The sequence below is a fragment of the Lissotriton helveticus genome, chromosome 7 (assembly GCF_964261635.1).
Source record: "Lissotriton helveticus chromosome 7, aLisHel1.1, whole genome shotgun sequence".
Taxonomy (NCBI): domain Eukaryota; kingdom Metazoa; phylum Chordata; class Amphibia; order Caudata; family Salamandridae; genus Lissotriton; species Lissotriton helveticus.
In genome coordinates, this window is record NC_136068.1 from 1158178262 (window position 1) to 1158195690 (window position 17429).

The window sequence follows — 17429 nt, forward strand, 5'->3', positions numbered from 1 at the left end:
AGACCACAGAGGAATGCGCATGCAAAGGAAGACTGCTTCCGTCACTCAGTTCACGGAGCTAGAGGGAGGGCGCACGCCATGGAATACTGCCGCCGCTCGAATTATGCGTCCGAAGGCAGTTCTCAAACGGTCCTCGACCCAAAGTAAGCTTTCTTACCAATATATTTAAAAGCTAAGCACTCCAGGGAGGTTCCGTTGAAACTTGTTCCAGCAGAGACGGTGTAGGATTCCGTTGTTTGAAAGATGAATCCTCTTTCTTTTCTTCTGTCTTCTTTTTTTCTCCAAAAAGACGAACTCTGCTGTTAATCGCGTAGGTTCTCTTCCAGCTTCGCCAATTGTAATGACGCTACAACGTTGTATAGTTAACCCCTTGCATGCGCGGCGAATTTTCGCACTGTGCGGCCGTTTTGAAGAGTGGGCGGGATCATGACGGCCCCCAGCCGTCATCAGCACACGCCCACCGTGATGCATGACGGCCGGGGGCCGTCATCCGCATGGAAGGGGTTAAAGGCGTTTATTGAAAAGCAGGTAAAAGAAACAGGCAAGAGCCAGACAGCACGGCTTCCATCCAGGACACCGGTCGTAACTGATCTCCTGGACTGGAACCCGTGAGAGGCATAATTGGAACATTCTATGCCTCGCTCTGCCACGCTCTATATATTAAAGGGACAACCCAACACTCCAAGAAGCAAAAGCCACATTCTGGTCCAGACCCGAGGCCCTACTGCTTCTTATCTGCAGTCACTTGAATGAGTCCCATCACTTCTCCTGTTTGATAGATATAAACACAGTACACTGCATCCATCATTTAACTCTTAGTTTTCCGCATTAAGTTTTCAAGCAGGTTTGTGGCTTTTGCAGTGATAATCCTTTCATTAAGTAGTACTACAGCGCTCACCTCCAAATCCTTTCCTGAGTGTTTACCTCCAGCTGATCTGTCTCCATGTCAGCGACAATGGTCCCAAAATTGCAGTGAGTACACAACTTTCCTTCAGAATCCAAGCAATGTAGCAGAATTCATTTTCTATATTCGAGGCATTTTATCAACAACTACAACATTCATCAGAAACTCTTCTTTGTTTCTCTTCCACGGAGTTAGTGGTTCTCCCTTCCACTGTGGACTAAAACAGAGGAGAATCAGAGAAAACTGCAAATTCCACAGGAAAGTAAATTGAGCAGTGTACCAGAATAAATGTCGAGAAACAAGTGAGGGTGCAACGTGCGGCTCAATCCGTAATACCCTATTCAACATCCACATGTACACGTCACCAAACCGAGAAGATGCGCATGATGGTCCTGTTCCCAACTCCATTATCTCCATTAGTGCCCAAAAATGTCCGAGTATTTATAGATTCACCATTTAGTTGAATGTCTTCTGTCTATAGATACATTCTGATGGCCTCATCTTGGTGGCAAGGGAATTCTGAAAAAGGTGTTGGGCCTTATGGCTGCTGGTAAAATACTCAAATCTGTAAGTCTGTGTGTTGACACCGATTTTGTGAATGTTTTCTTCTAAGTTGTAGTGTAACAATAGTCAATACATCTTCCGTAGCACACATGTCTTTCTACCAAGAGCACAATTTCTATTTCACAAATAAATATATTTGCTGCTGTAGATGAATGATTGGTACAGTGACAGACCTTGAAAGTATTGAATTATTTCTATTGATGTGCAAAGTTGGGCAACTCACAAACAACTCCATTATGTTTTGTAACTTTGTGTGCTTTGTGAAGTGTAAACCTAACAACGTTTTAAAAAGAAAGGCAATGCAGGATTATCAGCCCACTTCTCAGTAGTGAGAACCCACTCCCCCTGCAGTGAAGGACAACCCCGGGCCGAAGGCAACTGCTGCCTCTTAGTGGCAGTCCCTCATCCCTTGCTCCAAGCCTCCACCCTTCGAGACAAAGGCCCACCATGTGAAATGCCCTAAAGGAATATCTTCTTCTCTGGCCCCTGTCTCCTGCCTCTGTCACCACCCAAAGTGTCTGGTCTCCTCTCCCTGCACCTTGTATCTGTGTGAGGAGAGGTTGTAGAAGCTGACTTAGGATTTCCTGAATGAAGGGCCAGGTGAGTTTAAGTTTCTCTTGGGTAGTTAGAAAACTTTTCCAGACTTCTCCAATGCGAAGTAACTGGTGCTGTCATAAGAGAAACAAGCATTGGTAAATGCATTAGGTTTCGCTCTGTGGTTAATAACAAGCTGTTTTTTGCTGTATGTTGTAGCTTGCTGAGTAGATATAGAATATAAGTTACAGAAAGTCTGTTAAAGTATAACTTGTTTATGTAGAAAAATGCAATATATTACTAGTGGTATAGAGCAGGTAAGCAACATTTTGAAAAATTAAATGTAAGAGGGAAATAATAGAATTATTTGATCTAATAGCAATAATATGTGTTTAGATGAGGTCTGATAAATTTTAGGCCCAGTACCACTGCACTTGCTGCACCATTCAAATCATGCTCTAGTGCATGAAAGATAACTGCATTTGTGACTGCCTGTCTAGTAGTAAAATATAGCAGTATTTGGTGTTTAGAGGAGTTATGAAAACTTTTGGCCTCAGTGTCACTGTACCTGCAGCACAATTAAAATCATGACCCTAGTGCCTGCTAGATAACTGCGCTTGTGACTGCCTGTTTAGTCATAAAATATTGCAATATTTGGTGTTTAGAGGGGTTCATAGAGCTTTGGACCTGGTGTCACTGCCCCTCCTACACCATTTAAATTATGACCCTAGTGCCTGCAAGGTAACTGCACTTGTGCCTCCTTATTTAGTGGTTAATTATAGCAATATTTGGTGTTTACTGGAGTTATGACAACATTTGACCCCAGTGTCGCTGCGCCTGCTGCACCATTTAAATCAAGTCCCTTTCAACTACAAGGTAACTGTGACTGCCTGTTTAGTAGTAAAATATAGCAATATTAGGTGTTTAGAGGAGTTCTGACAACTTTTTGCGCCGGGTGCTGCTGCCACCTTCTACATCATTCAAATCATGACCCTAGGGCCCGAAAGATAACTGCACCCCTGACTGCCTGTTTAGTTATAAAATATAGCAGTAATCGGTGTTTAGTTAAATGCCTGGAACTTTTGGTCCTGGTGCCACTGCACTTGCTGCACCATTCAAATCATGACTCAGTTGCCTGCAAAGTAACTGCACTTGTAACTGCCTGCTTAGTAATAAAATATAGCAATATTAGGCGTTTAGTTGGGTGCCTGGAACTTTTGCTCCGGGTGCTACCACACCTGTTGCACCATTTAAATCATATCCCTGTTGCCTGCTAGATAACTGCACTTGTGACTGTCTTGTTTAGTAGCAACATTTAGCATTAATTTGTGTTTAGTGGGGTCTCCGGCGCTTTTGGCCACAGTGCCACTGCACCTGCTGCACCATTCAAATCAAGTCCCTTTTAACTGCAAGGTAACTGCAATTGTGACTGCCTGTTTAGTTGTCAAATATAGCAGTGTTATGTGCTTAGAGGTGTTCTGACAACCTTTGTTCCTGGTGCCACTGCATCTGCTGCACTATTTAAATCTTGACCCTGTTGCCTGCAATGTAACTGCAGTTGTGACTGCCCATTTAGTATAAAACATAGCAATATTTGTTGTTTACCGGAGTTATGACAACTTTTGGCCCCGGTGCCACAGCACCTGCTGCACCATTTAAATCAAGCCCCTTTCAACTGCCTGGTTAGTAGTAAAATATAGCAAGATTAGATGTTTTGAGAAGTTCTGACAACTTTTTGGCCCAGTCACACTGCACCTACTGCACCATTCAAATCATGACATTAGTGCCTGAAAAATAACTGCTTTTTTGACTGCCTGTTTAGTTAAAAAATATAACAATAGGAGATGGCTGCATAGACGCTCGGCTCCGTGAGCCTTCTTACCCCGCGCATACATCCTGGCAACTATCCTGAGCCATAACGGCATATTTAAGTAGGCGAAGGACAACTTTCACTGACCGTTTGCTCCTGAGGCTTTTACATGCGGCAGACCCGTGGAAATGTCCCCGACTGTTTTGCGGCCTTCACGGAGCTGGGACCGGGGTGTCGAGTGAGGAGAGTGGCCGGCCGCGACTGCGACAACAGCGGCCTCTGGTGGGGGTGAGGAGTCGGCCGGAGGGCACCGGAGATCTGATGGGCCGATGGCGACAGTGCCGACCCAGTCCATCTAGTGGAGTGCCTTGTGGGATGTGCGGTGAAGCAGGGTCGAGGGGAGTGCACGATACTTGGCCCCCTTTCCAGTGTTGTGTCCGGGCATGACTAATGACTTCTCCCGGAATCGGCGGGCGGCTCCCAGGGAGCGGCGGAGATTTTGTTTAGCCTTTTGGTGACCCTTAGCTGGGAAGCCTGCCTTGACTTTCGGGGTCCTCGTGGTGACTCCTGTTGCGCCCTGGTGTGGGGCCCGGTCCCGAGGTGAGGTGGAGAAGGACGAGGCCAGATCAGCTAAGATGGCGGACGGCACCCTTTTACGCAGCCCACATCCAGGCAGAGAAGCTGCTGTGCGGGAGAGTCCTGGGGTCTGGCGACACGAGACAGAGCCCACGTCCAGAGATATACTGGCTGCGCTAACAACCCTGCATACGACCCTGATCCGGGACGCCCGGGATCTGGGAAGAAGGATGGCCGCCATTGTTGTCCCACCGTTCCACACGGGCATAGTTCGATCTCCTGGAAGCGCCGATGTGCCCGCCTCTGCGTCAGTGATGAGTGCTCCAGCTACGCCTATGTTCGTGGAGACGCTGGAAGACCCGGTTCATGAGATCGCTTTGGACAGATCTGTTGTACATGTGAGTGACTCGTCGGGGCACTTATCTATTCGGCGGCTGGGGAAACAACGTCGATCTATGGTGTGGGCTGCCCCGGCGGCGTTTCAGCGCTTACCGGATGGTGTGACTCTCTTTCCCTGGCTGGTGAGACTGTGTTCGGACTGGAGGATGTTTTCGGGGTCGATACTGACACAGACGGATTTCCGCCATACATACTCGGCTGGGTTTTGGTGGCTGAAGTCCCATGGAATAACAACACTGCCCGGTCCGCCCGCTCACTTGGACCCTCCACGCTGCTCTGTATGCCGATTGATAAGTGGACGTATGTTGGTACTACTGATAGGAAAGGCCATGGGTGAGACCATTTAGGTCATGGTGGAACTTATTGTTGGCTGACTGTGATTTGGGGGACACTCAGCGGGGATGTTATTGATTGTGCTATCGGTGCTTACTGTCTGCCATGGCTATTCTGATCTTGCTTTTAGGATGTTTACTGTGCGGGGTGGTGGCGGGGGGGCCGGGTGGCCAGATCGATGGCCCTTCCCCACGTTTTTTCCTCTTTTTCTTCTTTTTCTCTTTTTCTATATTTCGGGTCTCTTATTTAGGGCGACAGGCACGCTGCTGGGGGGGGGGATAGGCCGTAGCCTTCTGCAGGGGTGCAGGGTGGGGGGTAGGAGGATGGGGTTTGTTAATTTGTCCTTTCTTTGTTTCTATGGCCCTTTGTCTTTCTTCCTTTTTGGTGTCGTCGTTTTTCGTGTTTCCTACAGTATGTTTCGTCTTGAGGGGTGGTGTGCAGCTTTGCTACGTAACGTGTTTGTTTTTACATTTATCCTGATTCGTGTGCCTTACCCCCAATACTTCAAACGTATTTGCACTATTTGCGGATTTCCTGTTTCATGCTTGCTATTGTAGGACCATGTATGACCGTATGGCATTGATTCTGAGTTTTTCTTTATTGTAAAATGAACCTTCTCCAATCCTGAATCTCGCACAGTACGCTTGCTTACAAGTTATACCCTGGACACTTCTTAGACCCTGATTTTCGGGCTGCTGTATTTTTCTACATTGATTTGCTGTACTTACGACTTGACTAGCGGCCGGCTGGGGTGGTTGTAGGCCCATACTTGTATTTACTTGAAGTGACAATAAAGGTTCTAAAAAAAATATATATATATATAACAATAATCGGGGTTTGGTGGGTGCCTGGAGCTCTTTTGTACTATAGAAATCAAAACACTTTCGCTTGCTAGATAACTGCACTTGTGACTACCTCTTTTGTTGTAAAATATAGCCATATTAGGTGTTTAAAGGGGTTCTGATAACTTTGGAACCTAGTGCCACTGCACCTGCGACACCATTCAAATAATGACCCTGTTGCCTGCAAGATAACTGCACCTGTGACAGCCTGTTTAGTAGCAAAATGTAGTAATATTTGGTGTTTAGGAAGAGTTATGACAACTTTTAGCCCAGGTGCCACTGCACTTGCTGCACCATTTAAATCAAGCCCCTTTTAACTGCAAGGTGACTGCAATTGTTACAGCCTGTATAGTAATAAAATATAGCAATAATATGTGTTTAGAGGAGTTTTGACAACTTTTGAGCCCAGTGCCTCTGCACTTACTGCACCATTTAAATCAAGCCCCTTTTAACTGCAAGGTGACTGAAATTGTTACTGCCTGTATAGTAATAAAATATAGCAATAATATGTGTTTAGAGGAGTTTTGACAACTTTTGAGCCCGATGCCACTGCAAATGCTGCACTATTCAAATCATTACCCTGTTGTCTGCAAGGTAACTGCACTTGTGATTGCTTATTTAGTAGTAAAATATAGCATTTTTAAGTGTGTAGTGGGTTGCCTAGAGGTTTTGGTCCTAGTGCCACTGCACTTGCTCCACCATTCAAAACCAAGTCCCTTTTAACTGTAAGGTAACTGCAATTGCGACTGCCTGTTTAGTAGTGAAATATAACAATATTATGCGTTTAGAGGAGTTCTGATAACTTCTGCGTCTGGTGCTACAGCACCTGCTGCACCATTCAAATCATGATCCTGTTGTCTGCAATGTAACAGCACTTACGGGTGCCTGCTTTTAGTTAAATATAGCATAGCTCTTGAATATTAACTTTATTTATAATGTGCAATATTTATTACAATATTTAGAATTTGATCATAATGACCAAACAAATTAAGTTGAAAAAATCAATCCGATAATACCTACAAATTGGAAATAACGGTATTGCAATAATTGGAAATTTCACAAATGTTCTAAGGCTAAAGCATCTACTTTACACAACTAAGTAATAAAAAGCAAGCAATACTGTCTGCCTTTTCCATGGGAAGAGAACTGAGGTGTGGCGCCGCGGCCAGGGCGACTGACGCTGGAATCTGGGGACCACGGTTCGATCCCCGGCTCCGGCGGCAGGTTAGCCCAGCACCATGTGACTCTGGGCAATAGCTCGCTTAATCTTTCCAACGGCCCCGCAGCGCCTAGAGACCCTTACGGGTGATTGTGCGCTTTACAAATGTGGACTTTACTTTACTTTATCTTGACAGTTAATGGGGCTTAAACAGTGTGAACAGCTTTAGTAGAAGTATCGTAAATGCTTGCAGCCAGAGGAAGTTAACAAAATAAAAAAGTTTCACACAAAAGCGAGTGAACACAGTAATTTGGCCCCAGTTACTGATAAAAGCCTCCTTTTAAGATACGTTAATAGAAGAAATTTCACAAGCACAGCTCAAGCGCTGTGCAGGCGAAACCTAAAAACCGATTGCTTTTTTTTGTTTGTTTCAATATTAATTCTGCATTGGCTATCTTTTCATCCTGAATCTCTTGCTGTCTGCTTGTACATTTCCAGGCTACTCCGAAGATGGAGGGACGTTGCGGGGAGAGGTGATCCCTGAGCACGAGTTTGCAGTTGGACCTGTGCGTCTGGATGATGAGAATGAGTTCCCACCTGTGAGCATTCAGAGTCGTTAAAACCACAGAGCAGCCCTTTTACCAACAAGGAGATTTAAACTCTTACAGAATAGATGGAGGTTTCAAACAACCACAGCAGCTCACGACAAACGCCACATCTGCAGAATCCAGGCAGTATTTGCTATCAGTGTTATGTGCCAAGGGTTGAGTCCTCAAGCCGATGGTTGCCAAGCTAACGATTACCCTAGTGGTAACATAATGATATTACAATCAAGCACAGTGCTCTCTGAGGACGTGCCACATAAATCCCGGCATGCTGCTTGTTTTGTTCCCTGTGATTGTTTAAATTTCAGTGTATTGTACGCTTTGGTTAGTTATAGTGGCTAATTTTCTTCATGACCATTCCCTGAAAAGATCACACGACCCTTCTGGGTCAAAGATGCTAGAAAGGGAGTGTATAGCACAGGCTTGTGTTTTGGGAACAACTTTCGGTCCCAGAACTGTTATTTTCTGTCCCAGAACTATTATTTTCTGTTATCCTAATTTAGAATGTATCTGACTTGTATAAATTTCCGCTTTAGGTTTCATTTCACCTTTACTTTCGTAATTTGTTTTATTCAACTAAAAGGACATTCTACCTTTTGATGTGTATTCTTTCTCTTTGGCAAGACACATCATTTCTGTTGCATATTTTACCTACTTGAAGGGGGCAAAATATCCTAGTGTCTTAAACACTTACTGCTGACATCTTCTGTGATCTGTCGGTCATTAGTTCGAATCTCTGCTAGGCAAATTGAGCCTTCCTACTCTCCAAGGTTAGAACATTTGAGTTGCATTAAATCGGATAACATTAGCACTTGTTATTTACACATCTTTGAAATGGTAAGTTTGAAGTAAAAAAAACATTTTTTATCCATTTCAATCATCGGGGTTTAGTAAAGCAGATGGTAAATGAAAGCCTGCAGTGATTTGTCGGCCATTGGAACATTCATCAGAGGTAGAGGGTACATGATCAGGGGTATAGTGAAGACTCCCCCTAGGTGGACTGTTCCAAGAGACTGTGGGGCATATTATCAAGGGGGTTTATCTCCGCTTTTTTGGCTTTAAAAGCCAAGAAAGCAGAGATAAAATTATCTCCCTATTACCAAGCTGTCGCTAACACCAGTTAGTGACAGCTAATAGGAGATAGCGACCATCTTGGGCCCCGCTTTGCATGTCAGTGATATTTATCACTAATGACATGCAAAGTGGGCGTGCCAAGATGTTAGCGACTGGAAACAGTCGCTAACATCGCTATCTCCTATTACCAACTTTTGGAGATATTCGCGCTAAGCGCGAATATCTCCAAAAGCTAACACCTGCCCTGAGCAGTTCTTCACCATGTTATCCAATGGGAGGTGGATAACATGGCTAAGAGCATTTGCTCGATAATGCATGAATATCGCTGACTTTTCAGCGATATTCATGCATTGCGGCCGTTTTTTATCGCATTTGCGATAAACCTTGCTAATAGCAAGGTTTATCTGCAATAAAAATCGCCGATGTGCGGCGATAATTTTTGTCTCTAAACAAGTTAGAGACAAAAATTATCGCTAGTTGTTGGTAATATGCCCCTGTGTCCTTGAAAAGCTAGTTTAGTTTATGCCCTAACTGCCTATCCAATTGCCTACTAAAACTGTAGTGATGGATCGCCATCTGTTTTGTCTTTAATTATTGGCTCAATGAATCTCTCTCTCTCAGTGATTTTACAAGGTCGCAACTCTTGTGCGAGAATTTTTGAAGACCTTGGGAAAAAGTATGTTTTGTTGCTTGGACACGCCCTTTTCTCAAGTTATTAGGCCATTGTACGCAATGGATTGCAATCTGGCATCCACTTCTGGCCCATTGTGGTGGTGTTGCAAGGCAGTAGCACACACTTGTCTTAATGTAACACTGGCCCTGCATGTCTGATTTGTGGAAGCAAAAAAAAGAAAATGAAACACAGGATTTCCATGTATCTAAAACATCAATGGATGTGTTGTGAATGGTGAGACTACAGTGCCTTTGTAATGGGTTTGCTACAGCTACTGCAATCAATCATCAAATCATCAACATTTGTGTTGCTTTGCTAAAACTGTGGCCCGTTTCTGACTCTGGTCAACAAGATTCAAAAATCCAGTTCCATAAGCTCCAATATGTTTTGATATTGGAATACAAAAATAACTGCGTATGTCCTTAAATAACTAAATTAATAAAGGTAATGCCTTCTCTCATAAGTGGCCTAAATCCTTCTCAGCTGAAAACAGTGAAGAGCAGCCATTTTTTCATGTCATGGAGATTAGTTGCAGGAGCAGCTGAAAGAGGAAGTTGGTTGAGAGGCACAAATAAACTGGAAAATGCTGGGGCTGCAGCAACTGAGCTGCCCCAGATCAAGGGGCTCTGAGACCTGCCTGATGCACAGCAGGGGCACTGGTTTCCGATGGTTGGTGGCCAAACTCAGAGCTACTGCAGGGGCTGTGTGCTGCATTTCCCACCACCTCTACCTACCTGCTACAGCCCTGCAAAGTATCCCTGCACTCTCACCACATTCCCAGGGTCCCACCAGTATCTGTGGTGCAGCACAGGACCTTGGGAGCAGGAGCAAATGGCTTGTCTTCCCTGTGACTCTACCTCCTTCCAGTAGCAGTAGCGGGCAAGTGAAAATTAAAGGAGTTGGCAACTCATAACTTTTAGGTTAAGCCTGTGAGGTATGTAGTGGCTTACCAAGAACATAGATTGGGCTGGAGCCCACCCATTGCTCATACTTGGTTGACTTTACTTGTCACTCACATTTGCCTGCTTCGTATTTGTCAACCTTGTGTTTCTCCCTCCCATGGTGAATTTCCTCTGTACAGTTTCTTTGGCTGGCTGGTATAGTTGCTTCCACTGCACTACTTTTTTTTTTAATATTGAGTGAAGGACTCCATTAGAGTGCATGTGTATTCAAGCCATCTCCCTTGTGTATGTCTCTGCCCATGCACTGTGTTGCTCTCTATTGCCCGACTTCTCCTCGTTCCCTCCCTCTTGCTTCCCCCCACCTGCGCCCTCAGTGTTGCTTTCTCCTAACCCACTGCTGCTTTCACTCAGCCCCTCACCCATTGCTTTTGCATCCCCTCCAGATTGATTCAATGTACCCTAGCACCTTCCCCCATGTTGCTCACGGTTTACCCTGCCCTGTTTTTTCAACGTTTTCCCAACACTGCGACATGTTGCTTACGCTCATCCCACCTGTTTTAAAGAAAAAAAACTTTTTGTGTTTTCTTTTCTTTTTAGTTACCGATTCAACTCTGATTGGTTACTCAAAAAATAAAAATAACACCCATGTCATTTCCTACAAAGTGACACAGTGCTGCAACTTAGTAAGCCAAAGAACAATGGATTTAACTCACACCTCTTGAATGGGGGAGAATGTTTGATTTATTCAGCCTCTCATCCATCATTTGTTGCTGCAGTACAAAATGACACAGGTGGCCACGTACTTTATTTGTTTTACTTTATTCACTCTGCACTGCATCATGGATGCTGTGCAACATGACTAAAAACCATTGTCAAAGCCAATAGATCACAAAGGCAAGACCTATTGGCTTTGCCAGTGCTTTTTATTTTAACTTTGTGTGATTTATGAAGTTTTAAAAAGAAAGGCATGGTAGGATTACCATCCCTTCTCAGCTTAGGGACAACATTCTAACTGCAGTGAATGTCAACTCAGGGCAGAGGGCGGACTGGATCTTCTAAGGTTGGAGCAAGGAATAGGGGACAACCACTTAAACGCCCCATCACCTCCCAGCCAAAGTATCTCTAACCAAAATTCCCTGTAGGAGTATCATCATCCCACCAGGCCATGCTTGAGCTGCCCCTGCTATAGGACCTCACTCTTGAGTTGGCCACTTTCAGACTCCTAGCTCCGAGTCGTTCCTTCCTGTAGCCCCCTAACCGAGAGATGTTCCCTGTTACAAGCACTGTCGGCTCTCCACGACACTACCAGCTCTCATCTCCTTGTACCTGTGTGAGGAGAGGTTGGAGCAGTTGACTTAGAATTTGCTGAAGGGTAAGGTGAGTTTAAGTTCAACTGGGAAACTTCTTGGAAACATTGCCCAACTTATCTCGATCGAAGTCGCTGGCATTTGCATAACAGAAAAAATTGTGGTTTATTCTTGTTTCTGTTGATATGAGATTATGGTTCTGTGGCATAGATTTCATGGATATTGACAACATTTCGAGCCCTCACGGGTGATTTGCAGTGCTCCATAAATGTATGATTGATTGATTGATTAAAAAGTAAAGGGCTATTTTTGTCGTTGTATCCGTCCTGATTGGTTGCTCCCTGCTGTATAATCCCAGTGGCCCAGCTGACAAGTAACCCTTCCTATCTGAGATAACAGTCCAGCACGGTAGTTAGTATTACTCCCAATAGATCTTTGAATTGTTGGGCAAAGGCTATACTGATTCTTACCTGGTCTGTGGTCCTTTACAAAACTGTAATGTGGCATTTTAGTCATAATATTCCAAGAATCAAGTGTTCTGTTATCAAAGATTACCAGTGAGACTAGTGTAGTCTAAATACAGAACAGAATACAGCACTGAGCTTTTTTTTAATCGACACTGGTACCTGTGACTTAGAAATATAAGTGGTTTCAGCCAGGGCCTTAGTTATGAGTGCTCCAGACAATTCTGATAAGTATCTTACTTGGTACTGTTCATATCCGAATTATGATTTCTGCAGAATTCCACATACCCCTGCAATATTCCCCAAGTAAATTTTGGCAGTTTGAACCAGTAATATTTGAGGGTAGGGAATGCCGGCTAAGTATACAGGCATGCAGATTTTAGGTAACATGCATAATTACCATTATTTAACAATTCCAATAATTAAGGACCACCAAGGTATTGTTATCTATTGTGTACGATAAATAATGATGCAGTTATGCAAGACTCATCGTAATCGAGGCCTCTGGTTAAAGTGCACATCTGTTTGTATCACTAGATTCCCACTATATGTTGAGTTAATATGCCTAGTTTCTGATTAGCAGTGTTTTTTGACGACCTAGGTAAAACTATGTCTTGCACAATCTAGGTCTAACGATTGTCTTACACGACCTAGGTCAAACTCAGTGGTGGCTGGTAGGGACAGGGGCGGGGTAGGGAAAAAAAAAACGTACCTGATCATCGCTAGCTGCCGTCTCTCCACTAGGAACCAGGATCAGGAAGCACCCAGGCTTCCAGACGCCCCCAGCCAATCACAGCACTGCTTATAGCAGCGTAGTGATTGGTCTGAGCACCTTGGTTCAGCGCTCAGACATAGTCTGGGGATTTTGCTTGTTCTCCACCCAGGTTGCATTACAGTCTAGGTGGAGAACATGCCTAAAGTGCGCATGACTGACTGGCTGGCTGGAAACGGCCGGTCAAACAGCCATGTGCACCTATGGTGCATCAAAACCCACTCCTCCCTCTAGGTCAAGGTGCCCAGCCCAGTCCTACCAGCAATGGGAATGCAAAAAATAAAATGATAATAACTTTAGTTATTTTATTTTTTCTATTTCACTGCTTCAAAGCACGGTGGGGGGACGCTCCTCCACCTAAGCAGAGGAGCCACTGCTGGTCAAACTGTTGTCTTACACAACCCAAATCAAACTATTGTCTTATCTATATGATTCTGTAGCATGGTCAGCAAAATGAAACTTTATTATCCTAAGTCCTAAAGAGACATAGTAAACCAAACCACAGGTTTTAGCCTGAAACTACTGTAGATCATGATTTTATTTGTTGTGTTTACAACATTTACATGGCTGTCTCTCTCATGGAACTTTATTGACTATCCTTATAGCTCACTGTACATGTAGGACCATATTTACAGCAGGTGGTAACAGGACATCTGCTGAAAATCAGAAGATGTCACATTTGGCCAGTCCTCACTTCTCCTGGCACATCAGAGATGAGGGAGCTAAACGTTTCTGATGGTGAACCCTCAGCTAGCTCGGCCATTGGAAGCACCCTTCGTCCCAAGCAACAGCGTCAATTGCACCTTTTTATTGAATTCTCATCAACCTTTTACATGAAGGAGATGCTCGTGCATACCACGGCAGCTCCAGACACAAAGAATATTGAAATATCCCCCACAGGGCTTTAAGTGGGATGGAAAAAGTGGAGGGTCTCCAAAAGGAGCATGGCATAAGTAATTTAGGGAGTGGCTTAAACACAAACTAAACATCTATGCTTTCCATATTGTTCTGCCAAGCTGCTTTACTGTGCTCTCAGTTATTGCGTCCAGATATAGAACACAAACAACGACATACACCTAAAACAAGCCAGGACTACTGCTTTGTTAACCACTTTTAGCTGAATAAGATAAATGAGCAACAACAATGATTTTGTTGAAAACAATATTGAAAATGTTTCAATTCTGAAATTATGAGGCTGGGAATTAAACATTACTGAGGTCTGTAGAGGGGTAGTGGTCCTCAGAGCGCCTCAGTCACACCTGTTGTTTCCTTCAATCCACAGTCCTCTGCAGTCTACGTTACACACTTACACCCTTTTTCTCTTTACGTCTTTCTGAATTCGTCCATCTACATATCTCATATTTCATCTCTTTCCTTTTCAGCACTGTCTGTTCACTTTCTCATGTATGTATTTCCTTCTATCTCTTTCACCTTAACACCCCAAACATAGACAGACCCACTCGTTAGCGTTTTCTTTTACTTTTTCAATATTTTGATCACTGTTTATCTACATTTGCACAAAATCACAGTTGCAGCTGGCATACATGAACATTGCTCTGTGTGCTCTACAGGGAGTCCAAGGATTGGATGACCACGTATTCTGAATACCTCTTTAGCCTAGTGACAGCTACTGTGTGAAACTTACACTGTATTCAGCCTCAACTCCAAGCATCAATCGTGCCTAAGCATCTCATTTCAAAATATGCACTATACAAGAGTAATGTTCTGCAGACAAAACTACAGAACCATAACATACACTCTTAGAGAATGGAAGACTAAATAAAACGTTGAAATAAAAACTGGAACTAATTTGCTGACTTGGATTACCTTAATGGAGAGGTCTTCAAACCTTTTTGCATTTTGCCCCCCCTAAGTAAAATGTTATGAAGCCCACCCCCACAAAATGTTATGAAGTCGCCCCCCCCTCAAAACTTTATGGCAAAAATTGAGGGAGTGAGATAACAATGGCTGATCGTGGGGGCTGGGATTAGGAGATCATTTCAGGGGCTCCTGCCTGTTGCTCATAATCCACACTAAATGTATGACATAATCGAGCAAATGCAGCAAACAAAAACAGAATTGAGCAAACACTCTCCTACCCATAATTGGGGTTCAAAGAGCCTTACACTCTTGGGCCACACTGCAACTGCAGCTGCTGCACTAATGATAGCTGCGGTCCTGTAATGCAGGCTATCTTCTCTTCTGTTTTTTCACCCCTTCCACTCAAATGCAGGCCATCACTTCAATCTTGAAACAAACTGACTTTCCTTTCCAAAAATAAACGAGCTCCTGCATTTTGCCCCCTGCTTTTTGGAAAATGAGCCCCCATGCCCCATTTTTATATTAAACCATTCATTATTACGATCCAGCAGGCCTTTCAACCAGGGCCCCAGTGCAACTACACTTGCTTTACTAATGATAGCTACTGCCTTTCGAAAAAGGCTGTCTCTGCCATCCCTCTCAATCCCATATCTCTGATGGCCACTATGCTTCAGTTTTCCTCTTCTTTGGGCCATATCTCCAAGGCCCAAAGACATAATGGTACAGGAAGTATGCACTCGTCCCCTAATGAAACAAAGGAAAAGTAGTAAAAACAGATGTTATTCTGCATAACCAAGGACATCTACAGCTCCACGAAGCCGTCTATCTACTCTGTTCATTCCTTGAGGCCGTCATACATAGGCTTGAAGTCCAAGCAGCCTTTCTGCTGCTCTCTGCCATTATTTTTCTTTTAATTTATATCTAGCAACCCCACCACCACCCTGTTGCTTGAGCCTTGTTCCACATGCAGCAAGGTGACCTTCTTGGGCCCAAACTCTAGCAAGGGAATGGACCGCACCCCATTTTTAGGAGTTTTCATAGTAGGGCTGGTTGGAAGGGCTCCTGTGATGAGAAGCCGAAATTCGGATCGAGAGTTATAGAAGAAACATGCTATCTCACCAGAGTGCTTACTACCTGAAAGAAATGGGAATGTATGAAATTGGTTAATCTCCTAATATTATGGCTGCTTTGGAGCCAGTATCGACTTTCATTGAAATAGTCACTAAAAGGTTCATGATGAAAAATATTCCTTTTGAGAATTAGTATTAAGGTGGTATCGGCGGAGGTCTCTAGCATGTCCTTTTATTGGATATTTTAAAAATGTTTGCACTAGGTACAATCTGGTTACTTATTACAAAAGTGTATATTTTTAAAGCCCTTGTTACATCTTAAACACTATGGGGCAGATTCACAAGCCCCTTGCGCCACTTTTGCGTCACTTTTCCCATGTTAAATTTGACGCAAAAGTGGCGCAAGGGGCTTGTTAATCTGCCCCAATATTTTACGGCAGCCTATTTTATACTCAATAATAGCTAATATTTTAAAGTAATGACACTCATACTACTTTCTGCTCGCCCCAGGTTCGGACATCGTAGCACTATAGATATACAAGTCACTCCTCACTGCACCAACCGGGATTCAATTGTGTGACTCTGGTCGCACACACACACAAATGATCACATTAACCAACTGAGCTTTCATAACGGAAAAGAGTATATTCACCATCCATTGGTTAAACTTGCATTCGTTTTCATTTAAGGTATTTGCCAGTTATTTCACATGCAGTTAACTGAAGGTGAAAACAACAACAAAATGTAGAATATTTGGGTTTTTTAACCCACATCCTTGGGCCTGTCTCCACACTCACTTACGTGCCACCACGGTACTAAGTATTACAGCACCACACTTTGTTTTTTTACTCTTCAACTACAAGTAAATCAAAACAGCCTGAAAACGTGCTTCCAGGCTAACTTAAATTTACAAGTAAATGCAGGCATTTGCGCCCTTCTTGGAATACAGTCAAAGACCCCCAGGAAGGGGGGCGGGCTGCGCCCCTTCAGTTTGAAGACCTCTGCCTTAACGTGTGCTACTTTATTTGTTTTTGTTTGTAAAGTTAAGGACATAATTATAGGGCCCAGTAAAGTCCAGTTTTAATGTTCGCTTACAATTACTACAAGATCTTAAACCCAGAGGGACCTGGCCGACTTGAAGCCCCGGTCCCCCACGTTTGGGGAAAAAAACTCAAAGCACACCAGAGTCATTGTTCTCTGCTTTGCTGGTTTGTCTTTGAAAACCAAAATAATTGTTCACTGCTCAGCGATGCTGACGTGCATTGAAGGCTTGTTACTTTTTTGGGGGGTCAAAAGTGCTTCTGCGATGTCTGAAGATGCACTTTTGGCAATTTTAAATGGGACCTGTGGAGGTCTCAATGATCCACTTAGTCTAAAGAAACTGTACATAAACATTGTAAGTTGACACTTATGCGCTGAAAGTAGAGGGCAAAAAACTACCAGTGAAAGGAACCTTTTATTTTTCTGTGCATTGTTTATAGCAAAAGTCTAGTTGTAGCAACTATGTTCTGGATTACTGGATGCAAACAGCTAACCAGCTACTTGGATAAGTGTTTCTATGACTTCAAGCATGAAGGACCCACTATTGTTCTCACGATGCATCTCTTGATGCTGGCTGAC

At 43.7% G+C, this 17429-nt stretch overlaps 1 protein-coding gene across 2 annotated transcripts in view; it reads left to right on the forward strand.

Moving 5' to 3' along the window:
- Positions 1-17429, forward strand: part of WIPI1 (WD repeat domain, phosphoinositide interacting 1) — a 412373-nt gene that overhangs the window by 394414 nt on the left and 530 nt on the right. Inside the window, exons 12-13 of one of the 2 annotated variants that reach the window (XR_013598783.1) lie at positions 7620-8741; positions 9278-9655. Coding sequence is in view for 1 of the 2 variants with exons in the window: in XM_078654292.1 (XP_078510418.1) it covers positions 7620-7720 (101 nt within the window). In the remaining variant the exon portion in view is untranslated. Of the gene's footprint in view, positions 1-7619; positions 8742-9277; positions 9656-17429 lie in introns of those variants that run through there. The other variant, XM_078654292.1, reaches the window with a different exon arrangement.